The sequence below is a fragment of the Typopeltis vanoorti genome, chromosome 17 (assembly GCF_054136105.1).
Source record: "Typopeltis vanoorti isolate ZY-2024b chromosome 17, IOZ_Tvanoo_1.0, whole genome shotgun sequence".
NCBI lineage: Eukaryota > Metazoa > Arthropoda > Arachnida > Uropygi > Thelyphonidae > Typopeltis > Typopeltis vanoorti.
The window spans coordinates 75940588-75967887 of NC_143565.1; the positions used below are offsets into that span (position 1 = coordinate 75940588).

The following is a 27300-nucleotide window of genomic DNA, read 5'->3' on the forward strand; positions in this document are numbered from 1 at the left end:
GAACTTTCTGCCTGCCCATAGTATGAAAGACCAAACGAGCCAGAAACCCAACATATTTCTGGATGAGAAAAGAGAAAGTTGATCTTTGAGTATTCAAGCACATTGATACTTTGCAAGGAGATTAGCAGGTTTTGATTATTTAGAATGTTCATTGTTTGTATCCTCTGGCCAGTTTGCTGTTTGTTTGTCTTTTTAGACAGACAAACAAATCACATTAAGACAAGTTCTGTTGGTGAAGTAAAGTTTAATATTGCATATATTTTTAAAATGTATCTTAATATTAATGAGATGTTTTTAATTTTTCGCAATTTTTACGATGGGTGCAATAGACAAGATTTAATAGTTTAAAGCTTATTCATAATGGTGCAATCCATGATAGGATTAAATAAATAAATAATAACTTAAATGTTTTACAAATAATAAAAAGTTTTAAAGCCTTCTTCAAAACTACTGACCAATCACTCACCTCAGTTCTTTTCAAGATAATGGAGAAGGCCATCAACAGCAACATATTCACTTCTAAAAATCCATCAGCTAACCAATCAATAACCATAGTATGGATTCCACCATTTTAGATCCACAGCAGATCTCTTAGCCTACAATACCCACCAATGGGCTCACGCCATGGAAAGATGTGGAGAAACTGCTGTTGCTCTCTACACAATTCTAGAGCATCTGACTTAGTCTAGCATTCAGACCTGCTCAGTAAATTGCATCCTTTGGCCTACCCATAATAGTTTTACTGATGAAATTCTCAGACCTTCTTCTATTTGACTAAAATACACTGATAACGTGTTCCCCATTTCTCCACATCTCAACAGCCAGTATCCCAGAATCCACTTCAGTACAGAAAAGAAAACAGTTTGTCTTTTCTAGACACTCCAATCACACATCTTCCCAATGACACTCTTTCTTTCTCGTTTACAGAAAACCCATTGATGCCAGTAGATATATCGCAAACTTTCCCATCATCTTCCCCACCTCCAAACTCTAGTTAACAGAGCTGACAACTTTTTTCCCAATCAAGCTTCCTTCATATTGAACAGCATATTTTAAGTGGTCCCAAATGAGACAAAAAGTTCAGCTTTATTTGCAATCTACACTAAACAGTCATTAAAAAGCTGAGTCTGATTTTGAAAGAACAATGTAAAAGCTCATCTCTTGCACAAATAGCAGTCATGCCTTCTTATCCCTTGCAAAGGCTTAGGTGCAATTTCTGTTTGTGCTTCTGCATCTCTCATGCAAATGACACATCTGCAAAATTATTTAAGGATAAAGCTGACATTCTATAATCATTCTTCATCTAACCCCTGCAGAGATGATCAAAGCAAATCATCTCCAACTTTCCACTGCACTGCATGCCTCTTGTAGCTCTCTGCCAGAAAAAAAAAAAAAAAAAACAGAGCAATCCTGAACAACCTGGATACCAAAAAGGTTTTTGTATGGTGGTAAAGCTCGTATATTGACTATTTATAACTATGTTTTAAGGAAATTACAACATAGACTAATATATTAACTAAAATAAATTTAATTAATAATTCCAATATTTTGACAAAGTCAAATTGACATCAATAGGAAACAAAATATAATAAGATATGTGCACACAGGCACTACACTAAGTAATGAAGATGAAGCATGTCAACTGAGAGTAGGCCTAAAATCATAAACAATGTCCCATTAGTGGGCCAAATAGAACATCTTTGCTGTTGGGCTGAAGTACAGGGGGATGAGAGCATCCCAAATTTGGGAGAGTTTCATGAAACCATATTTGTTGAGGTCAGGGTAGTTTCTTAAGGCAGAAGCAGATTGAAGAAAAAAGTCTTTCATATTATATGTGCTGTGAAGGAGTAGAGTGCCTTTTTTCCAGAATATTCTATGGCAGATGTCCAAAGCATGGTCAGCAAGTCCTGAGTGGCTATAGTGATAGAAACAGATATAGTCCTTATGTTCAGCATAATGTTTGCTGTCCTGTCTGTTTGGTCATAGTAGGATAGTATGAAACTACAAGGGACTTGGTAAACACTTGGGCAGGTCCATGAACTGTGGCTGGTCTTTGGTGGAGCAGATAAGGGATGCTAATTTTTTATATAATCTGTAAGTGGTTGCAAGATTGTATTTTTTTAAGATTGTTAGTTTTTTGGATATATGAAATAGTGACAGCTTTGGTGTAATCTCTGTTCTGGAGGTCAGGGGGGGGGGGATGACTGTTGGAAGAAGTGGGAGTGTGACTGCTTGTGAATGCATCTACCAGTGTGTGTGTGGGGGGGGGTACATTTTCCATTCTGCAAATGGAGAATGGTCAGGATTCTTCAGGTATGCAATTAAAGTGTCTAGGAAGGGGAGACTGTTGTCATTTTCTTTTTCTATGAACTGGATCCTGGAATGTTGAATGTTTAAGTATGTTAAAAATATGTTGAGAGCATCCAGGGCATCCAGCCAAATGGAGAACACATCACCAACAAAGTATAGCCAAACAGTGGATCTATATGGGGCAGAGTTCAGAGCTTTCTCTTCAAATGTTTCCATGAAGAAATTAGCTGGGGGGTGGGGGCATGGCTGTCCACCATGTTTGTAGAATTTTCCTTGCCAAATGTTCATAGTGATAAACAAGACAACAGCCAGAGTTCATTGTGAACTTAAACAAGGCTGAAATATCAGGAGAAAATTCAGTTTCAATAAGGTCTAAAGTGTCTTTAAGTGGGACATTAGTGAACAGAGATAACACATTGAAATTAACCATAATGTCAGTGTTCTAGAGTGCAAGGTTTTCTATATTTGCTTTATTATATTTTAAAACATAAAATAACATAAAGGGGGTGCTTAAGGGTTAAAGCTGTATAACTGAGAGGAGACCTCCACATAGCCTTTAAAGGAATGCGGAGAACCGACCAGGGCTTCTGACCTAATGTCCAATCCTCACCTTCTCGTGGTGCACCCTGTTGGGTATCTACTTTGATACTGAACGAATGAGGATGGGCTGGCAATTTGGGATTTAGCCGACCAAATTGTATTCTTATTGGTTAAACCAAAATAAAAAATGATGGTACAACATGACAAAATTTCATGCCGGCTGGGGCGTCGCCCGGTTAAACAAGGCCCCCGTTGTTTTCGCCAGGGAACCAGGGCGAACAACGAAAAGTCAGCTACTGGAACAAATCTGAAAACAAACCCCAACTCAACATCACCAGAGTTAAAGATCGGTACTATCAACGTAAGAAGCCTGAATGGCAAAGAAATGGAGCTAGCTGAGGAATTAGATAAGTACCAGATCGACATAATAGGGGTGACTGAAACAAAAAAAGACCAAAACTGGTGAGATCTTTCTGAGCAATAAATACAAAATGTTATATTCAGGCAATAACAATCAAGGAAAAGAAGGAGTAGCCATAGTATTCAACACAAAATACGAGGCTAATCTTCTTGAATGGCAGTCAGTCTCAAGTAGAGTAATGTAGGCAAATATGAGAATGGGGAACTGGACAATGAGACTTATTTGTGCCTATGGTCCCACAGAAGGTTCTACTAAAGTAGAAGTGGAGGAATTTTTTGAGGCTTTAGAAAAAGCAACTGACACAATGAAAAAGGAAAAGTTGGTCCTTGTTGGGGATCTAAATAGTAGAGTAGGAAATGATTGTGAGACATACAAAAATATTTTGGGAAAATTTGGAGAAAAGAGCAAAGCTAATAATAATGGCAAATATCTGTTGGATTTCTGCTCAGGACATGGACTGGTTATTACTAACACCATGTTCCAACATAAAAATGTGCACAAATTCACATGGAGAGAAGAGGCTAGGAATAAGAAAAGTCTCATTGACTATGTTATTGTTGATAGTGATGTTTTCTCCCTGGTGCAGGACACCAGAGTGTACAGAGGATTTGAAATTGGAAGTGATCACTATTTAGTCTTGAGCAGGATAAAATTGAATTTCATATTGAAAAGAATAACATGTAAGAAAGTTTTAAAGCGAATAAAAGTTGAGCAGCTCTCAGATGTAAACTGTAGACTAAAATACAGAAATATTATTGAAAAGAAAATGAAAGAGTTTGAGAACAGGAATCAAACCTTGGAGATTCAGTGGCAAACTCTGAAGGAAACATTGATTCTGCCAGAGAGGCATGTGGTGAGGTTGAGTGCAAAGATAAAAAAATCAGAACTCCCTGGTGGACTCAGGAAGTTAAAGAGGCAGTGAAGGAAAAGAAGAAAGCATTTCAAAAGTTCCTGGCAAATAAGTCAGCTTTTACTCTTACAGAATACAGAGACAAATGTAAGAAAGCTAAACAAAAGTCATGGGAGGACTTTGGCAAGAATATAGAAAATAAATATCAAGAAGGTGGCAAAATATTCTGGAGGTTGTTGAAGAAGCTTAGGAATGGAGGAAAGAGTGCTGTAAAAGGAATTAGAGATGATAAAGGTGAAATGAAAACAGGAGAAAAAGATATCCTTGAAGTATGGAGTAATTACTTTGAAAAACTGCTAACTGAAACAAGCAGTGATGACAGCACAGTGATAAAAAAACACTGACCAGGCATGCAGTCAGGAATACATATCCATACTTGAAGTAGAAAAAGCCATCAAAGGCTTGAAATGTGGAAAGGCAGCAGGAGTAGATGATATTCGACCAGAAATGCTGAAGTATGGTGGTATAAGAGTCTTACAGTGGCTGCACTGCATAGTTCAGAAAGCCTGGACAGAGGGACGAATTCCCGATGATTGGAGTAGAGCTCTCATAGTACCCATATATAAAAAGGGAAATAAAACTGAATGTGAGAATTACAGAGGTATTTCCCTACTGAGTGTTCCTGGCAAGATCTATGCAAGTATACTTGAGAAACGGTTGAGAAGAATTGTGGAAGAAAAGCTTGGTGAAGAACAAGCTGGATTCAGGCCAAATAGAGGCTGTCAGGATCAGATCTTCACTTTACGACAAATAGTCGAGAAAGCATGGGAATATAACAAAGATCTGTATTTAAGTTTTGTCGATTTGGAAAAGGCATATGACAAGGTGCCAAGAGAGAAGCTATTCAATACGCTGCAGTTATATGGTGTCAATGGGGCATTATATCAAGCAATACTTAGTCTTTATTTGAGTTGTGAGTCAGCAGTTAGAATTGAAGGAAGTACAGGAAGACGGTTTAATGTTAAATCTGGTGTGAGACAAGGATGTACATTATCCCCTCTATTATTCATTATCTATATGGATCACATTATGAAGGAATGTGGTATTAAACCTGATATCAAAATTGGAGATGTTAATGTCAGCTCTTTGCTTTATGCGGATGATGTTATACTTCTAAATAAATCCGCTACAAGTCTGCAAGATTCTCTGACTAAATTGAATAGCTGTTGTAATAGATATGGTATGAAGGTCAGCAATAAAAAGACAAAGACAATGAAAATAGGCAGAATCATTGAAAATGTCAACTGTGTTGTGAATGGAGAACCTGTGGAACAAGTAAAACATTTCAGCTACTTAGGCACAATTTTTACTGAAGATGGTAAACTAAATATAGAAATAGACAACAGAATCAGCAAAGCTGGTATCGTGGGAAGTCAATTGAATAAATTCATATGGAATAAGAAAGAAATTAGTCGGAACACTATAGCTGTATACAAGACTGTGTTCAAACCAATTTTAACTTATGGATCTGAGAGCTGGGTCAGAAGTAAAACACTTGACCAAAGACTAGAGACCGCAGATATGAGAGTCCTGAGAAAGATTAGAGGCGTGAACAGATGGCATCAATGGCAATATCATATTAAAAATGAGGATATTAGGAAAGAACTTGACATTGTCAGCATCCAGGAATGCGTTAGCAGAGCTAATCTCAGATGGTATGGTCACTTAAATAGAATAGGAGAGGAAAGATTAGCAAAACAAGTGTTCTCTGCCAGGTTGGCAGGAAAACGACCCAGAGGAAGACCAAGATATAGGTGGATTGATACGGTACAAAGTGCCTTAGACGATAGAAATATAAGATCTGATAATGTTGGAGTCTTGACAAGTAACAGACTGATTTGGAGGAAAATTGCAGATAGGAAGTTAGTAATGATGTAATTTTTTCATGTAGTACTGTCATATCCTGTACACCCCTTGAGGGTACATGGCAGGAATTTGATGATGATGATGATGAAATAACATAAAATAACTCAGTCCACTATATTTTAAAGTGGACTGAGTTATTTTATGTATGAGGGGTTGTTGCCAGTATATTGGGAAAGCACTTTTGCTAAAGATGTGGCTAATTTGTATGTGAGTGAATCAATGGGCATAATGGCACATTATGAATTTTATAGGTAGTCCAGACTTGGACTGCTCTCAGTTGACAAGCTTCATCTTCATTACTTAGTGTAGTGCCTGCATGCACATATCTTATTATATTTTGTTCCCTGATGATGATGGCAATTTGACTTTATTGAAATATTGGAAGTATTAATTAAATTTATTTTAGTTAACATATTAGTCTGCATTGTAATTTCCTTGAAAAATACAGCTATTAAAAAGGTATATAGTCATTCAAACTAATTTTTTATAACATTATCTACTGAGTAAATATGAACGATAATATTAATATATATGTTCCAACATAAAAATGTGCACAAATTCACATGGAGAGAAGAGGCTAGGAATAAGAAAAGTCTCATTGACTATGTTATTGTTGATAGTGATGTTTTCTCCCTGGTGCAGGACACCAGAGTGTACAGAGGATTTGAAATTGGAAGTGATCACTATTTAGTCTTGAGCAGGATAAAATTGAATTTCATATTGAAAAGAATAACATGTAAGAAAGTTTTAAAGCGAATAAAAGTTGAGCAGCTCTCAGATGTAAACTGTAGACTAAAATACAGAAATATTATTGAAAAGAAAATGAAAGTGTTTGAGAACAGGAATCAAACCTTGGAGATTCAGTGGCAAACTCTGAAGGAAACATTGATTGATTCTGCCAGAGAGGCATGTGGTGAGGTTGTGTGCAAAGATAAAAAAAATCAGAACTCCCTGGTGAACACAGGAAGTTAAAGAGGCAATGAAGGAAAAGAAGAAAGCATATCAAAAGTTCCTGGCAAATAAGTCAGCTTTTACTCTTACAGAATACAGAGACAAATGTAAGAAAGCTAAACAGTGTGTAAAACTAGCTAAACAAAAGTCATGGGAGGACTTTGGCAAGAATATAGAAAATAAATATCAAGAAGGTGGCAAAATATTCTGGAGGTTGTTGAAGAAGCTTAGAAATGGAGGAAAGAGTGCTGTAAAAGGAATTAGAGATGATAAAGGTGAAATGAAAACAGGAGAAAAAGATATCCTTGAAGTATGGAGTAATTACTTTGAAAAACTGCTAAATGAAACAAGCAGTGATGACAGCACAGTGATAAAAAACACTGACCAGGCATGCAGTCAGGAATACATATCCATACTTGAAGTAGAAAAAGCCATCAAAGGCTTGAAATGTGGAAAGGCAGCAGGAGTAGATGATATTCGACCAGAAATGCTGAAGTATGGTGGTATAAGAGTCTTACAGTGGCTGCACTGCATAGTTCAGATAGCCTGGACAGAGGGACGAATACCCGATGATTGGAGTAGAGCTCTCATAGTACCCATATATAAAAAGGGAAATAAAACTGAATGTGAGAATTACAGAGGTATTTCCCTACTGAGTGTTCCTGGCAAGATCTATGCAAGTATACTTGAGAAACGGTTGAGAAGAATTGTGGAAGAAAAGCTTGGTGAAGAACAAGCTGGATTCAGGCCAAATAGAGGCTGTCAGGATCAGATCTTCACTTTACGACAAATAGTCGAGAAAGCATGGGAATATAACAAAGATCTGTATTTAAGTTTTGTCGATTTGGAAAAGGCATATGACAAGATGCCAAGAGAGAAGCTATTCAATACGCTGCAGTTATATGGTGTCAATGGGGCATTATATCAAGCAATACTTAGTCTTTATTTGAGTTGTGAGTCAGCAGTTAGAATTGAAGGAAGTACAGGAAGATGGTTTAATGTTAAATCTGGTGTGAGACAAGGATGTACATTATCCCCTCTGTTATTCATTATCTATATGGATCACATTATGAAGGAATGTGGTATTAAACCTGATATCAAAATTGGAGATGTTAATGTCAGCTCTTTGCTTTATGCGGATGATGTTATACTTCTAAATAAATCCGCTACAAGTCTGCAAGATTCTCTGACTAAATTGAATAGCTGTTGTAATAGATATGGTATGAAGGTCAGCAATAAAAAGACAAAGACAATGAAAATAGGCAGAATCATTGAAAATGTCAACTGTGTTGTGAATGGAGAACCTGTGGAACAAGTAAAACATTTCAGCTACTTAGACACGATTTTTAGTGAAGATGGTAAATTAAATATGGAAATAGACAACAGAATCAACAAAGCTGGTATGGTAGGAAATCAATTGAATAAATTCATATGGAATAAGAGAGAAATTAGTCGGAATACTAAATTCGCTGTATACAAGACAGTGTTCAAACCGATTTTAACTTACGGATCTGAGAGCTTTGTCAGAAGTAAAACACTTGACCAAACACTAGAGACCGCAGATATGAGAGTCCTGAGAAAGATTAGAGGCTTGAACAGATGGCATCAATGGCAATATCATATTAAAAATGAGGATATTAGGAAAGAACTTGACATTGTCAGCATCCAAGTATGCGTTAGCAGAGCTAATCTCAGATGGTATGGTCACTTAAATAGAATGGGAGAGGAAAGATTAGCAAAACAAGTGTTCTCTGCCAGGTTGGCAGGAAAACGACCCAGAGGAAGACCAAGATATAGGTGGATTGATACGGTACAAAGTGCCTTAGACGATAGAAATATAAGATCTGATAATGTTGGAGTCTTGACAAGTAACAGACTGATTTGGAGGAAAATTGTAGATAGGAAGTTAGTAATGATGTAATTTTTTCATGTAGTACTGTCATATCCTGTACACCCCTTGAGGGTACATGGCAGGAATTTGATGATGATGATATATATATATATATATATATATAATCAAACTACCAACCAATTGCTTTAACCTTGGTGTTTAAAGTAATGGAGAATTTCGTCAACAGTCAAATTCTCCAACACATGGACAGCTGTCAGATAATTAGCGGAATCCATATAATGAATACGGAATCCCTAATATGATTGACAGTGTCAAAATGCACAGTAGATCTCCTTGTCTACATCACCCACCTCTAGACATGCGTCACAGAGAGATTTATAGAAGCCTGTCTTACTGCACTCCAAGGCATTTGATCAGGTCTGGCATCAAGGGCTTCTCAGCGAAATGCCATCTTATTGTCTGCCTTCCATCATTTGTAACAGTCATCAATTTTCTCTCAGATCAAGCACTACATGTAATGATATAATGTTATGTTCACTCTTCAGATTTTCCTAACACAGATGTTCAGAGCTCAGGTATTTCATCAACCCTCTTCCTCATATACATAAACAACTTTCTCTCGTTGACCTCAAATCTTATCCATAGTTCTTGTGATAACAGCACTCTCCATGCCTCCTACTTTTATGAAAAATCTTGCAGTTCTCAAATATTTCAAGCTTCAAGATTTTCTATAACCAGGGTCCTAAAATCTGATCTGCACAGATTCTGATCTTCATTGGGGTAATGACAACTTAGTCACTTTAAATTCTTTTGTCTTTTTACCTCATAATAATAATAAAAAAAATCCTTAGTTCTTCTCCATTTACCTCTGATAATTCTCAGCTCAACAGTTAAGCTAGATATCTCCTGACAAACACTTATCCCTTTTTTAGCACAAACATCAAACATACACACACACTTCAAATAGCAACTTTTGCTTCCAAAAAACTACATCTTTTTTGCTCAAAATATGTTCCTTTTCATCTGTTCAGCTTCTAAACTCCAAATCCCAAATACACTGTAGAATACTGCTCTCAAGTCAGGGTAACCAAAAACCTTTCTAAAAGCCTAAGCAATCATATTCATAGAATCTTTCTAAAAATTCATGATACTTTCAAGAGAAGAGTTTAAGTGATGACCTCTCTCTCTCTCTCTCTCTCTCTCTGAGATTTGCTCCAACTACTGTCTCACATTTAGTTTTTTCTGCATTGTGTCTTTTCTAGAGATATTTCAATCAGTGTTATTCAGCAGAACTGGTATCCACTATTCTACATATTTCTACTAAACCTACAATAAAAACTTGGGCAACAGCTACCTAACATGCATTTTACAGCTGAAATGCTAACTCACTGAACCTGTACTCACATTCATCTCTCATTCTATTAACCTGTTCTCTGGAATAGTCTTTCCCATAAAGTATTCCCAAAAGACTGCTTTGATGCACTAGGAGAACCAGAGCTTGGAAAGAGATCAGGTCTTTTATATAGAGTGGTAATAATGCCCTTATTTCAAATGTTCAGTGGAAGCAGGTGCTTGGATCAGGAGAATGCAAACAATAATCCAACCATGGAAAATGTGTATGCGATCTGGAGATAATTCCAATTATCACCACTGTAGTGCAATAGGATATGAAACCGAGATTCTCTGGGGGAAGGTCAATCTGTAACAAAAGAACAAAATTATGAGAGAAACTGTCAAAAAGAGAGCTAACATATCTACAGTGTATCTAGAGAGAGAGAGAACTGGTTAAGAAAAGGTTCAGTGTGTTAGGAGACTTATGCATATTATTTATACTAAATCATTTTTATCTGTGAAAGGAAAGAAAGCCAGTTTGAATTATGAATGCTGAGATCTTCAAGCAATGATCTGTTTGGTTAATCAGTCCATAGAAAATCAACTTACAGATATAAATAATCAAAGAAGAGAGCACCGTCATCAGAATTAGGAGAGCAATACAAGCAGGGAAAATAATGGGAAAGAGCACCATTGTAACAAGGGGACTCATGTTTTAGTAACATTTGGCATGGAATTGTTAGACCTGACAAATGTACATATGCTGTTTTTTTTTTTTTTTATATACAGAAGGAATTATGTGGATGTAATTAGAATAGTTAATGCTGAATGTAGTTATAAAAGATGCCAGTTGGGGTTCAGTGAGGACTAACTGATCAAGTGTGGATACCTGCAAGTGGAGGTGATACACATCATTAGTGTTTGAGAATACAGATGATGCCAATGTGGAAGAGTTTTTTGTCTCCTCCCCCCTAAGAGATTTTGCATGGTTAGCCTTTTTTTAAGGTATTTACTTTTTATGTTTTTTTTTCTTTTTTTTTTTTTTTTGTATTCTTGGATATTTTTTGTTGGTTTTGTGGGAGATTTTTTTAAACTGCAATACCACAATTATTTCTTGTGGTGTCTTTCACAACTAGAAAGTACGCAGCAGGCACATGCAGTAAGGTTAAAAGAATGACACCAGTCCAAGAATAGCATCAACAGTGATCTGTGCATACTGGTTTATTAAACTTCCTCTAGTCTCAACTTGGAAGAGTAAGTAGCAACAGGATTATTCACTAGATGGTCAGGAAGCATCCTGACACATTATCATCAGGTTCAGACTTGTGTAATACCTATTGGCCTCTGGAAATGCTTTATTGCTGCACTTTGAATAGAGGAGTTGCCTACTCCCTAGTTACTTTATATTGAGCATGTCCACTATCATCCACACTGCACATGTGAAGATGGTGGAGGAAGAGAGAAAATATGCACCAAACTTGAATATACTGCTGTCAACTATTGGCTCTTATAATATCTCATTCATTAATGTTGAATTATAACTAAACTATTATATATGAGATTTTTTTTTTTTTAATTAGCAACTCTAATGGTTAATAGCACACTACCATCCTCAGTACTGCAAGGTGCAGAAATGATTCCCTCTGTAAGCATAAATGTTAATAATGCTTTCTCCTGATTTGCAATGTCCATGTTATCTGCAAACAAACTAAATTTAAGACTTACCTTGCAAATAATTAAGGTTTCTTCTGCCAGCATAAACAGATGTACGATCCTTCCTTGAAGACGTAAAAAGAATAGCATCTTCATTTGTTAAGGAACCTGAAAATAATCAGTTAATTAAATGCAAAGAAATGTTTTTAATTAAGGTTTTTTTTTTTTTTTTTTTACTTTGGTATAAAAAAGAAATCAAGAATAGAAATGCTGTGTAATTCAAAAATGGACTATTTTTTTTATGCTAAAACAATCAATAGAATATCTAAACCAATGAGTACTTTGTTATATGAATATTTCCCCATTCATAAATGAAGATACAGCACATATATGCGTGTTGTATACTATAGCTTTAGCCAGTAGCATAATTCTTTTTTTTTTTTTTTTTAATGATAATTGCACTGATATACAGCAGTAAGCCTACTGAACAATAGTATTATGAGTGAGCTAAGAGTAATGTAATATGGCAACCCTTCTGTAGAAACCAAACATGGCACTTTAACTCTCCTAGCAAGATAGTCTCATGACAGACAATGAAATTTAGCTACTCTAAAGAATTCCACAAAGAACATGGGATTTGAGCAGACAATCTGTGACATTAGCAACAAATATGAACTTGAGAATAAAGCACTGAACCCCACAAGATATGCAATAAAATAAGTATTAAACAGATATGTGTATTCAATGTAGTTTTGAAAGCCTGTTAAATTTTGGCCATTTTCTACATATTTATGTATTAGTTAGTTTTATTTATTTTGTTTCCAGTTAATGACAGAGAAAGAACAAAGCTTAAACTTTCCTTCTCAACTTATGGAAAAAGAACAACCAACATAAAAGACATGCAAGGAAACACTATGATTATATATCATACATGACACACCCTTGGTCAAGGGCTTGAAGCACTCACAGAGTACATATATGCATATGTACTTTGTGACTTTGGGATTTCAGAACATTTAAACTATTTTTATCATTAAAAGCAAAGTTTAGTGATTTGATATAATTTTTTGAGTTGATGATTCGTTTACCATACCATGCACTCACAGAAAAAAGGACAAGTAATGCTAGTGAAGCTAGAAAGTTTATGGATCTGAACGTTAAATCATTTAAAAAAAGCTGAAAGAACTGAGTGTATGGTTGTTTTACATATTGGTTTAACATTTTTTTCATTTAAATGTTTTGTTATAATTTTCAAGTTTTTTTAAACAAATTATACTGCAATGGATATTTATATGTTCATTTACTTTTTTTGAGCATGCTTCCAAAAAATCTTTTTGCATTTAAATTTTTTTCATTAGAGAAATTTTTATAATTTTTCATTTCATAATTTACCAAGTTGTGTTTATTTATAAAAAATAATGTTCACAAACACATTTTTATTTTTACACGTTCTTTATAAAACCACCATTTATAAGGAATAAGAAAACCTAAATTGGTAATTTAGATTATAAAAGTGGTTCCCATTGCTTGCTGATTATGAAATTTGTTTATTCTGGTTCCAGTTACTTGTAGTAAGCAGACACCCACTGTTTTGGTATTATTTCCAGGTGTCCATAGAGTCACAAAACTTCATGAGTCTAAACCCTTTACAGATGCAATAATAAATTTAGTTTAATCCTTTATCCAAGTGTTAGCAAACAAAGTTTGCGCCTGAAAATATCTTCAGGACTGAAGTAAGGTAGTGCAACACCAGGCAACTCCGGTCTGGACCAAGTTCTCATCACTCCTTGTCTCAGTATCTCCCATAATGCAGAGCACATCTCCTTGCAGACATGTATACTGCTATGCATTAAGGGAAGAGCCACTACCCAGACCGGTTTCAACCTTTGAGGTCTCGTCAATGGGAGGCAGACCCAAACGTGAAGATACTAAGGCAGAAGCAATAGGAGAGGTCATATTTACCTATAGGAGTTGCCAACAGCTGTACCACCTTATTATTGAATTACTCTGGATTTAGAGAAAGATGTTGAAAGTTTATTTTTCACTTGGTTAGACTATAACAAATTCAGTTTAATCCTTTATCCAAGTGTAAGCAAACAAAGTTTGCACCTGAAAACATCTTCAGGACTGAGGTAAGGTAATAACACCACTCCTCTACACTTCGTATCCATCATATATTTCAATGTAATATCAATGGTATTACACTTTCAATATGCACTTCATATCCATGGTAACCTGGACGTATATCTATACGTCTTGTCTGGTTGACGAGACCTCAATAAAGGTTGAAACCGGTCTGGGCAGTGGCCCTTCCCTTAATGCATAGCAGTATACATGTCTGCAAGGAGATGTGCTTTGCATTATGGGAGATACTGAGACAAGGAGTGATGAGCGCTTGGTCCACCTCTGCTCGGATTTGCCTGGTGTTGCACTCAGTCGTGAAGATATTTTCAGGTGCAAACTTTGTTTGCTTACACTTGGATAAAGGATTAAACTAAATTGATTATAGTCTAACCAAGTAAAATATAAACTTCCTTTACAGATGCATTTCATATAGAATATACTGAGCATATGGCATATACCGCCTGCCCTGGCAATGCATTTCCATCCATCCATCCATGCTAAAATTCTTTCTACTTACATAACACTCATATATATATTTTTTTTCTACATCTATCTCTCATCCTGAGATTTTTATTTAATAAGGTTAAAACACCTTTTGGTAACTTGTTCTGGTAAAATACTTATAAGCTCTGTATTACTAAAATCTTGGGATTTCTAGCCTGGCTCCCACTGATGAGACCTCAATAAAGGTCGAAACCAATCTGGGTAGTGGCCCCTTGCCTTTAATACATAGCATCATACATCTCCTCCAGGAGATGTGCTTTGCATTAAGGGTAAATATTAAGAATAGTGATCAGAGCTTATCCACCTTTACCATGAGTTGCCTTGACTTGCACTACGTGTGGGGTCACCTAGACTTGCAATACTTGCAGGCACAAACTTGACTTACTTGTCTGTTTGCTTACTTGGGAAATGGAGTTAAATCAGGTTTAAAATAGCTTGGTATCTTTAACATTTATTATACCCAAGGTAAAATACTTTCTACATACATATATATATATATATATATTAATTTAATTTGAATGACTAAAATACCGAGAATAATAAAGAATAAGGTTTAATGGGGACACTACTAGTTTCATTGGTAAACCAATTTCTTCAGGTGTCAAAGTACAAAGAATTAAACACAATAATCTTACAGAAACATTACATTATAACAACAACAACAGATCTACTAGAAACTGTAGTACAGTTTAAATTGGAGTTCGCGCTACAGTTCTAGCTGCATGTTTATGCATGCGTGTGATATTGCGAGAACGCCAGCACTGGATAGTAGAGCTGTGCGAATCAGGTAAACTGTAGCTAAGACTGCTATTCATATGGGTTGAATCGAGTGTAATTTCTTTAGACTCAAGAATACGTCTTTCAAGTTCATCATAGCAGCCTTAGCTATGGTTTACCTGATTCGCACAGCTCTGCTATCCAGTGCTGGCGTTCTCGTGATATCACATGCACGCATAAACATGTAGCTGTAGCGCGAATCCAATTTAAACTGTACTACAGTTTCTAGTAGATCTGTTGTTGTTATAATGTAATGTTTCTGCCAGATTATTGTTTAATATTTGTACTTTGACACCTGAAGAAGTTGGTTTACCAACGAAACTAGTAGTGTTCCCATTAAACTTATTCTTTATTATTCTCGGTGTTTTAGTCATTTAAATTAAATTAATAAACATGTCGTTTGACTGCATAAATTCTAATACAAATATATATATATATTAATCCCATACAGGTGAGGTTGCCAAACTTATAGCTTTGGCACAACATATGGGTAAATGATCTAGAAAAAAAGGAGCCTGCTGATATGTTTTTTTTTTAACAATTGGAGGTGGTTGTAGTACTTAGAGAAACTGTATGTGGAAGACTCATTTAGAACACAGAGGTATAAGGTATGAAAGAAGAGGATGAGAAGTGTTCAATACGTTTGGGGCTAACCAGTGAATGGATGTTGACCAGCAGCTGTTCATGTGTTTATGGTTTAGAGGAGGAAATGAAGGATTGGTGCCAACCAGTTCAGTGGAACAGTACCAATAAAAATAATTGTATGAGGAGTAGTAAAAAAGGAATGATTTTTTCCATTTCAAACTGAGCATAGAAAGTTTTACACATTGCTAAGGGAATAATAGGAGTTTACAGTTTCACTGTAGACTCTAGAAAGCTAGAAGAAAAAACAAAAACACATATACTTGCCTTGTTGATTTTCAGAAAACATTTGACAATATTGACCAGAAAGTGATATTAGCAGTTCTAGAATCCTACAGAATTGATAAAAAACTAATAGCTATATTAAAAGATGTTTATCATAAATGCAGTTGCAGCAGTTAGAATAGGTGATGATTTGGGGAAATGGTTTAGAACAAGCAGAGGTACTAGACAGGGGGACCAATATCACCAAGCATTTTCATTGCACATTTAGAAAGAGCAATGGGCAAACTGAAGGAAGATGCAAAAGGAATATCTGTACATGGAATGAGAATTAACAATATGAGATTTGCAGATGACATTGTTATTATTGAAGAAGATGAAAGAGAACTACAAAAAAACACTGAAATTGTTAAATGAGGAAGGGAAGAGATGATTTGAACTTGTTATGAACTTGGAAAAAACGAACAGACTCTTCATTGGAAAAATTCTTCCAATTTTACCAGCAAACTTTAGCAATAAATAAAGCACTTGAAGCCTACTTAAAATTATCATCATCTCAACAATCTGAGGGAATTATAATTTACAGTGACTCAAGATCAGTTATAGAGGCAATCAAAAATGGCAATACCAAGCTCACACAAGACACCCATAAACTCTTAAATCAACTAAAGTGTTTAGGAAAAAGTTGCATTTTACAATGGATTCCTGCTCATGTAGGCATTGATTACAAAGCAGCTGATAAATTAGCAAAAGAGGCCAGAAAGCTCTACCAAGAAACTCACATGATAACTCTTGTTGATGCTAATGCACTAGCATAAGCTAAACTAATTCCACTGAAATCAGTGATACAACATCAAATTCCCAAAATCAATGCTGACAGAAAGACCTCCAACCATGATAGCAAGACTACAAACACGACATTACAGAGGAATGAAGATCAATACAGATGATACGAGAACATATAGAAACTGCAACAACTGCCACAATACTGAACTGACACCCACTCACATCTTTACCTGTCCAGCAATTACAGCAAAAAATAGATCCTAATCCTGAACAACAGCTATATACAAACAAAATCATCCACATAGCCAAAGCACTTCAAGGAGCACATGGAAGCATCTAAGACTCTTCAAAGGACAAGATAACAACAACAACAACAAAAATGAAGAGAATGGTATTTGGTGAGAAGAACATGAAACAAAAGATACAAGTGGATGGAATTGATATAGAAAATGTAGAACAATTCACATATTTGGGTAGTAAAATGATGTATGATTTGGACTGTAAAAAATAAATAAAGATCAGGATTGCAAAGGGAAGAACAAATCTGAAGGCCATGGATAACATGGAAAAGTAAAGTGATCAGCCTACAAACAAAACTAAAAGTACTGGAAACATGCATCTTTAGTAGTGCACTGTATGGATCTGAAACATGGGTAATAAATAAGGAATCAAAAAAAAGAATTTTGGTACTTGAAAGAACTTGCTACAGAAAGATTCTAAGAATACGATGGGTACAGAAAACTACAAATGAAGAACTCTATCGGAAGATACAACCAAAAGAGAATCTAATGCAGAAGATTATAAAACAGAGGCTACAATTATTTGGTCACATCTGTAGAATGAGTGAGGACAGGAAAATAAAGACATTTATGTTTGGTATTATGGATGGTGTAAACAGAAGAGGTAGACCATATAGAGAATGGATAGACGACATAAAAGACTGGTGTGGAATGGGTGCACAGAAAATGCGACACTATGCACTGGATAAAGAAAGGTGGAAGAATATAGTGAAGGAGGCATCGGACACCAACGGGCAGTGAGCCAATGGTTCGTGGTGATGATGATGATAGTCCAGGGGATGAAACATAAGTTCACCAATATGATTACCCCCACCAAAAAAAAAGAGCTGAGGGAAAGGCATTTCAGTTCACTGTGCAGAAAGAAATTCAAAAGGCAGCCTTTCATTAGCAAAGCCATGGAAATCATATTCTGGGACAAGGATATGACTGTGCTTATGACTGTTTTTGGAGAGTCACACGATCAGTTCAGAACACCAGAAAATGAAAAAAATGCATCCATATAATTTGGTGCATCAAAAACATGAATGAGCCCTTCCTTCTACATGACACTGTATGATCTCACACTGATTTGCAACACAAGAGCTACAAACATTTGGCTGGACCAATCTTCTCCATTCTACCTGCAGCCTGGAACCCTCTGACCATTAGCTGTTTGGCCTTCCATAGAATATCATTTTCAAATGACGAACAGCTGAAACAAGCTGTTCATGAAGAGTTCTAACATCATAGTGAACTTTATACAGAATCAGCACACACAGCATCTCAATCAGTGATAGAAAAATTGTGTATAGAGTATGATGTAAACTTTGTTGAAAAATGACAAAATGTTTGCAAAACATGAAGGACTAATCCAGGGGGGGGAAAAAAAAAAAAAAAAGAGAGAGCATGACTTTCTTATCCCCCCCCCTCTCAATAGAAAAAGTGGAAAGAGCATTCCTATGAGAGAAGGAGTCTACAAGGGAAAGGTCACTGGTTAACTAAATTGTTCTCTTCTTGACAGCAATAATATTTTAAAGTTTTCACACATACTACCAAAAACTTCTCTTTCTTAGCATACTGCTCTCACAATATTATAAGGTAGAGCAAATTTAGGATTTATGTCAGAATGCACAGCAGGTTATAGATTTAAGTCAGTCCAAAAGAGATATGGGTAATATCAAAGGTGAAGTGTGATTTTTCTTTGCAAAATAAAACAGTGTTGTGTTTTGGTGGTATTGAAATTGACAAGGTTGCCCTTGCCCACCACTAAAATATAGCAAGGAATCAGTATTGAAGTCATTGATAATAGGAAATCTTGTAGCTTGGGATGTATGTGCAGTGCACCTATATCCCAAGTCAAGTGAATAATGAGAATGGAAAGTAAAGTACTGTCATCAGAAAAAGTATAGATAGGATTTAGGGATAGTGAGATAAGATCATTTATGAATAGTAAAAAGAGTGTGGGTAAATGTAAAGAGTGCTAGAGTACTACAGCACTGGTGGAGAAATCTGAAGAAAAGTTGCCATGAACTATGAAATGTAATGAAAAACCTGAGAGGAAACTGGTAATCCAATTAAAGGGTGAATGGTAAGTAGGACTTTGTGAGAGACCCAATCAGATGCCTTAGAAATATCTAAAGCAGCTACACAAGCTTCACCAACTTTTATCTAGCTTGGATCCACAGGTGATGTTGACAAGGAGACCTGGTATGTACCAAGATTTTGAGGGAATACATATGAGGGAATATGGTGACTGATTGACAGATGAGCCTAGAAGTTGACTATTGTGACTTTCTTCGTTATTTTTGATGTGACTGTGCAATGGGATAATAGTCTGATGGTTGGCTTCTATATCCTTTCTTTGGGATGAACATAGGTTTGTTTCTAATGATGAAGGGTATCTGGCAGACAATGAGTATGAAAGACTGTAAAGATAATACAGGATGGGTATTGGTTCAGGAGAACAAGGTAAGCAAACCTGAGTGTGATATCATCATGACCAGATGACTTGTTGGTATCCAAGTTATTTGGTTTCTTCTGATATCTTCTGATGAAAGACTAGAGGAAGCATGCAGTGGAAAGTTCTCAGTAAAGTTCTTGACATCCTATTTGGCACTGCTACAGTGTCAGAGGACACAAGACAGACTGGTCAGAAGTGTTCAGAAAGGAAAGACACCTGGATGAGGTTATGATCTAAGTTACAAAGCTGACATCTACAGCATGAGGAAAACTGGCTAAGAAGAAAGTAAGGTGTTGGAATAGTAGTGAGGATAATTGGGTATTTTAATGGCCAGATGGACAATTTGTGAAAAATTGTTACTGATGGCTAATACCTCTGCATCTTTTCCAGCTTGATTGGTGAAGCTGAAGAAAAGAAGCCAGTCTGAGTTATGAACATTGAAGTTCTTAAGGAAGACAACTTCTCTGTTGAGATATTAGAACTATAGGGTTACACTTAACAGATAAATAATGGAAAAGGTCAGGGTGGTTATCAAATTTTATAGAGCAACAGAAGTTGCCAATGAATGTGAGCAACAAAATTTTGAACTAAAGCAGATCACAAAGAGAGAGAGATTCGAGGTTTGCCATTCTCCAGCATGGAAAGTCAGACTTCACAAATGCACAGTTTACATCCCTGTGCCATAAGAAATTGTGCAAAGCACAGTTTTCTAAGTTAAGGTAGAAAGTAGACATTAAAGTTGCTAGTGGAGATTCTGTTAAGAATAATATATCAGGTTTAGATGTCTCTAAGTGGTGATGAACACTATTTAAACTGGTGCTGAAATTTCTTATATAGACTTTCATGGTTAATTATTATTATTAAGGAGTTAAAAAGTAGAGCAGATGGCGAGGGTGAAAACCCAGGCATGCCTCTTTTTTTTTTTTTTTTTTTCCCCTGTATCTTTCACCTATAAAGGTTGTAAACATACAGTACATTAGTACTGTGGACAAGCTAAGGATTTCTTTGTTATTATTTTATCATTTTTTTAAATTAATTTATTAAAAAATTAATAAAATTGTTACAGCTTAAAATCAATTTTAGGATCTAAAAATCTGGCACAAAAATTCACAATAAAAAGAGCAAAACTATGAAAATATGCAGGAACATAGAAAACTTCAGGTGTATTCTCAATGGACAACCTATAGAACAAGTAAAATATTTTGGCTATTTAGGCATGGTTTTCAGTGAAGATAGCAAATTAAATTTGGAAAGAGACAACAGAATAACAAAAGCTGGTATGATGGGGAGCAGGTTGAATAAGTATATATGGAAGAATAGAGAAATTAGCTAAAAACACTAAATAGCAGTATACAAGAAGACAGTGTTAAAATTGTTTTTATGTTATGGAGCAGAGGTTTAGGTTAGAAATAAATCACTTCATCAAAGACTAGAGACCACAGACATGGAGTTCTAAGAAAAATTAAAGGAATAAACAGATGAAAGAATCATATTAAAAATGAAGAAGGAACTTGACATGGTTAGCATTCAAGAATGTGTGGGCAGAACTAGTCTAAGATGGTATGATCACAAGCAGAATAGAAGAGGAAAAGTTAGCAAAACAGGAGTTCAGTGCCAAGATGGCAAAAAAAGACCCACAGGTAGACTAAGATCTAGGTTGATTGATTCAGTCAGAAGTGTCCCAAAAGACCAAAATACAGGGTGTCCCAAAATTCACGCAAGAAGTAATTTTGATAGAAAACACAGGTTTTTAATTAAAAATTGTAATTTCTTATTGATTCATAAAGTATACAGTATAGGGTTATGCATGGAATAGCATATCGGGTAAATGGTCTCCACGGCTTTGCTGGCACATATGCATTCTTTTGTCGAAAATTTCCATGACCGTTTTGCATAAATGTGACTGAATTTCGTTGATACAGCGCTCAATTTCCTCCTTCAAGGCGTGGGTGGTCGTGGGCTTGTTGGCATAAACCTTAGACTTCAAAAAACCCCAAAGAAAAAAGTCCAAGTGTTGTCACATGATCTGGGCGGCCAATTCTGATCACCAAAACAGGAAATTACCCGACCAGGAAATGACTCATGCAGTAATTGAATTGTTTCTCGGGCTGTAAGGCATGTGGCACCGTCTTGTTGAAACCACATGTCGTCCACATCCATATCTTGCAATTTAGGCACAAAAAACTGAATTATCATGTCGCGATAGCGAGCACCATTAACTGTTATTGCCTTACCAGCCGCATTTTCGAAGAAGAAGAATGGACCGACGATGCCTCCAGCCCAAAATCCGCACCAAACAGTGACACGTTGTAGATGCATTTGTTTCTCAACAGTCACTCGTGGATTTTCTGAACCCCAAATGCGACAATTTTGTCGATTAACGAATCCATCAAGATGAAAACGAGCCTCATCGCTGAAGATGATTTTGTTCGAAAAATAAGCATCCACTTGTTGTTCCATAATCCATTGAATGAACTCTCTTCGCTGTGTGTGGTCAGTAGGCTTCAGTTCTTGAGTCAATTGAACTTTGTAAGCATAAAAATGCAAATCTTTCGTGAGAATACGCTGTAGAGAGCTTCTTGAAATGCACAATTCAAGACCACGGTGCCAAATTGATGTTCCTGGACTCTCAGCAACACTCTCACGAACTGCTTCGATGTTTTCTGTTGAACGACTTGTTGAAGGACGGCCAGAGTGTATAAGATCACTAATTGATCCAGTTTCCTTGAATTTTTTAATTAATCTTTTCACAGTTGATGAAGTTAAATCACTATTCCGACCATATTTTGTACGAAAATTGTGAACTGTAGCTGCCAAACCTTCATTATTTTTAAAATATTGCTCAACAATGAAAATGTGTTGTTCTTTCGTGTAGCACTCCATTTTTAATAACCTTGAACTGTCAGCTGTCACGCTGTCTTTTTTTTCTCGTTGGCAACACTTTACCGCACAAATGGCGCTAAATTTAAATCTTGCATGAATTTTGGGACACCCTTTATTATATATGATATGACAATATTTGAGTGTGCTGACAAGTAATCGAGAGATTTGGAGAAAGATTGTTGATAGAAGATTAGTTATAATGTATTACTAATCTTGATTATATAGTAATGTCATGGTATCCAGTACACACCTTTGAGGGTATATATCAGAAAACTGATGATGAAGACCAAAACTTGAAAACAGTCAGCAGATGGTAAACTTCAACTGCATTCTCAATGGAAAACCTACAGAAATAAAATCTTTCTACTGTTTAGGCACTATTTTTAGTGAAGACAACAAATTGGATATGGAAATAGACAAGAGAATAAGTAAAGTTGGTATGGCGGGAACCAAACTGAATAAATTTATATGGAATAAGAGAAAAATTAGCCAAAATGCTAAGCTAGCAAGCGGTATACAAGACAGTGTTGAAACCAATTTTAACATATGGATATGAGAGCTGAGTTGGAAATAAAATACTTAGTCTTAGAAATACTTAGAAATCAGCCTGTCATATGAATTTGAATTGCCACTCATAAAAGAATTACAGAACCTAGCGAGAGGGATACAGGATTATAATTGGAATTTATGAGCCATGACTGCATGCAAAAGCAAAGTGAAATAGGTGAACTGAATTAGTGAGTAGAATGAGTTAAGTAAGAGCATTAGAACATCCATTACTGTGTACTATTCTGAGAGAGCCACCTTGGATAAGAGTCTCATCTATTCTCTGGTATTGGCTGGCGCAGCAGAATAGAAATTCGTCAATATTTAACAGGGAGACTGTCTCAGAAGGTAAAATTAAGGGCCTTGTCCCAAACTTAGACAAGGCCTCTAATGAATAAAAGAAACACGTGACTAATCTTAGGAACGGCCTGAATCATAGCTTGATTAAGGAAAAGAGAGTGTAGCTGAATTACTGGATTTGATTGACAAAGCATAACAGAAACCAGAGGAGAAATAACTGTATAAGTGAGTAGTAAAATCATTAAAGTAACGAGAAAAAGTAACGACATAACAATGCCAAGTTAGGATGAACTATGAGGAGTAGAGTAGATGTTGTGGCCCTACCAGAAGACTAGAATTGACCGAGTGGGTGGGCACATGAGTGGGAATACCAGTTCAACGTCACAAAATGTAAGGTTTTAAAATTTGGAAAACAAAGATGGAATGTAGAATTAATTCTTGGTGAGGATATATTGTTGGGGGTGGAGGAGATAAGAGATCTTGGGGTGATGGTGGATAAGGATCTAAAATTTAGAGGACATATTGTGAGGAAAACACAATGAATTCTGACAATGATGCAAAGGACAGACTTGTATAATTAAGAAGATTCTGGTTCCATTGTATAAGGTTCTGATTAGGTCACATATGGACTACTATGCATAGATTTGGTCATCTGATTTTCAAAAGGATGAAGAAATGTTGGAGGAGGAGATCCAGAGGCAACTGACCAAAATAGTTTCTGATCTCTTGAATATTGATTATGAAGAAAGGTTGAGATGATGCAGAGTCTAGTGAAGAGGAAGAGGAGTGATATGATAGAGATGTACAAGTTAGTAGGGCATTGTTATAGGATTAACATTGAGAAGAATTTTCATAAAAGGGTTGTTGAGCAGCAGCTGTGCATGTTCCAATGAGCTTAGTACTAAGTGAAGGAATTATTGATACTATTTCAGAAGAACATTTCCCATGGAAATATTTGTAGAATACACATAATGCTGAAACCAAACATCTGTGTGAAAGTGTGGGGAATGAGTTAGTAAGAGATGGGTCATTAATAAGTCTAATTGCTCTCCTCTGTATTGAACCAAGTATTTTGAGGGATCTTTTAGGGGCCCCCACCCCATATGTGAGAGCAGTATTCAATAGGTGGGTGAATTTGCAATTTGTATAAAGTTAACAGGCATAACATCTTAAGTGAAAGAGAAATCCTAGTTTTTTAGAAGCTGAGGATGCAATGGTTGTGATGTGTTTATGCCAGGAGAGGCTTGGTGTCAGGGTAATTCCAAGAATAGAAATCTCATCTTGTCTGGAAATTTGGGTGTTCAAAAATAACACTGGGAGAAAATGGTTCTTTTTTTTTTTTTATGAGAGATAAGACAGAAATGGGTTTTATTAGCAATGAAATTGACAAAGTTATCTGAATCCTACTGGAGGATGGCTTGGAGATCAGAATTGAGGGAGATGGTGGTTGATTCTCTGTAGGTTGAGGTGAGTTGTGTAGAGTAAGGTTTATCAAATGAAAGGGAGGAGTGCAATGTGCTGTCATCTGCAAAACTGTGTATTGGGTTGGAGGTCAACTGAAGTAGGTCATTGATATATAGCAGGAAGAGGGTTGGTGAGAGGACAGAACCTCGTGGAACCCTGGCATTAGTTGAATGATGAGAAGATAACGAAACCATCCACCATCACACATAGCATGCGTCCAGACAGAAAGCAGGCAATTTAACTACAAGGTCCTATGACAGACCAAATGATGGCAGTTTGCTTAGTAAGCCTTTGTGCCAAATCTGGTCCAAAGTCTTGGAGATATCAAGTGCAACCACTTGAGATCTCCAAACTTCTTCATGGCATTTGTCCAGAGATGGGTGATATATGTGAGCAGATCTCCTGTTGATTGGCAGTGATGGAATCCATACCAGCAGTCATTTAATTAGGTGGGTGCCTTCAAGATAGTGTAGGAGTTGGGAATTGATGATTTTTTTTTTTTCATTACTTTAGATAGGACTGAGGTGAGCGAGATAGAGTGGTAGCTGGAAGGCAGTGACTTATTACCCTTCTTGGGAATGGGTTCAATATAGACCAATTTCCAGACTGTGGAGTAAGAGAGTGTATACAGGCGATATATGATAGGAGTCACTTCCGGTGCACAAATTTTCAGGACAACTGGAGAATGCAATCAGGGCCAGGAGACTTTTTGTGTCTAATTTGGACAGTATTTTTCTGATCTCTTTCTGGCAAAAGGATATACGGAGCATATCCTTTTGCTAAAAAGTTGTATGTTGGGCATCTGGAATGGTTTGGGGGCATTTACCATATACCAAAATGTGAAGCCGGAGATTGGCTTTTTCTGTGGGTGATGATGCAATGGATCAGACTTGGATCTGAATTTCATCTGCAACATGAAGAACCTGTAATAATGTATTTTCAAGCAACACTGAGTTAGCCAATTTTATATGGACAAGTTTCCTGGAGGAAAAATCCCTGCTTAAGATTTTTCTTTCCACTATGAAAACATCCTAAGATTTTTCTTCCTGCAAACTGGCTAGAACACACCACATGATTTACAAACAAAACACAACTGGACCTTAAAGGCCCAAGATCAAGTGACAGGGTGATCTCTGGAGATTCCTTGAAAACTAACTGTAATGGGTCTACTGTTAATGGGAAATACAGAAACTAGATGATACTTGGAAATCCATATCAAGGAGCATATCAGCAATGTTGTACATACAGCCCTGTTGAAAGGACATGACTTTAAAGGCATTTGCAAAATGCATTGAAATATTTCTGTACCCTTTAGTATGGATTTTTAAGAAGTGGCCAGTTTCTCTCGCATAGATTTTTCGGCAATTGCAATTTATTTTGTATGATCCTGGACATGTATCTTTTTTTTTTTTTTTTTTTGAAGAAAGTATTAACAACAGTAATTTCTTGATTGACTTAAGTTACCTTAAGTCAATCAAGAAAATTAGAAATCATACCAATGCATGCAATTACAGCAACTTTTTTGCACAAATGAAATTCTGACCTGGCAGTGGTAGTCAACAATATATATATATTTATTTTTTCAATAGTCATTCAAGAAGCCATTATAGGCAGTGATTTTTTTTTTTTTATATATTTTTATATTTATTCCCATTTTGTAATAAGCCCAAACAGTCTGGGGCACAGTAGGTGCCCCAGGCTGTTTCAAATAGGAGAGAAAATCTGTCTATGTTACATGGTCATATTAAGAAGATGTTCATTAACATAACACCAAACAAGTTAGTGTTAGGGTAGTTTCTTCAAGGTCAACTATTCAAAAAATTATTATTATTAAAAGAGATCTTCAGTAAGGCCACATACTACTTGCACTCACCAACTCTACTGACAATCCATTCCAATTATACACCACTCCATGAGTGAAAAGTCGAGCTCTCGCCACCTTCCTTTCAGAAGTTTCCAAGTCTCGATCATATCATTCCTCTTTCTCCTGTTTGTTAGTGTCTGCAGTCCACAAATTCTCAATCTGGCTTCATAATCTGTATTCCACAATTCTGATATCATTTTTAACAATCTCCTTTGCACTCCCTCCACTATATCAGAATCACCACAGAAAGCCTTCTGGTCCTGATGGTATCCCACCTACTGTGCCCCACAACTAACACCTATCCTGTATTGCTTCTTCAATCTATCCTATTCAACTGGCATCTATCTATCCTACAACATGGAAACAGGTCCACATCCAGCCTGTCCCAAAGAAAGGTTATAAAAGTCAACCAACGAACTACTGTCCAATTGCTCTCACTTCTGTTCTCTCAAAAATTATGAAGAAGGTCATCAACAACCAACTCCTGAACCATCTAGAGACATATCAACTAATCAGTGACCAGCAGTATGGATTCCACCACTTACGATCTACAGCTGATCTTGCTTTCACCACCCATCTATGGACTCAGGCTAGGGAGAAATTTGGAAAAACGT

General features: G+C 36.3%; 1 protein-coding gene across 2 annotated transcripts in view; it reads right to left on the reverse strand.

The window, feature by feature from the left end:
• Nucleotides 1-27300, reverse strand: part of LOC150097510 (uncharacterized) — a 235351-nt gene that overhangs the window by 90416 nt on the left and 117635 nt on the right. For both annotated transcript variants that reach the window (XM_090407294.1, XM_090407295.1), the window contains one exon: nt 11908-12003. In XM_090407294.1, the coding sequence (XP_090263420.1) occupies nt 11908-12003 (96 nt within the window). The remainder of the gene's footprint in view (nt 1-11907; nt 12004-27300) is intronic.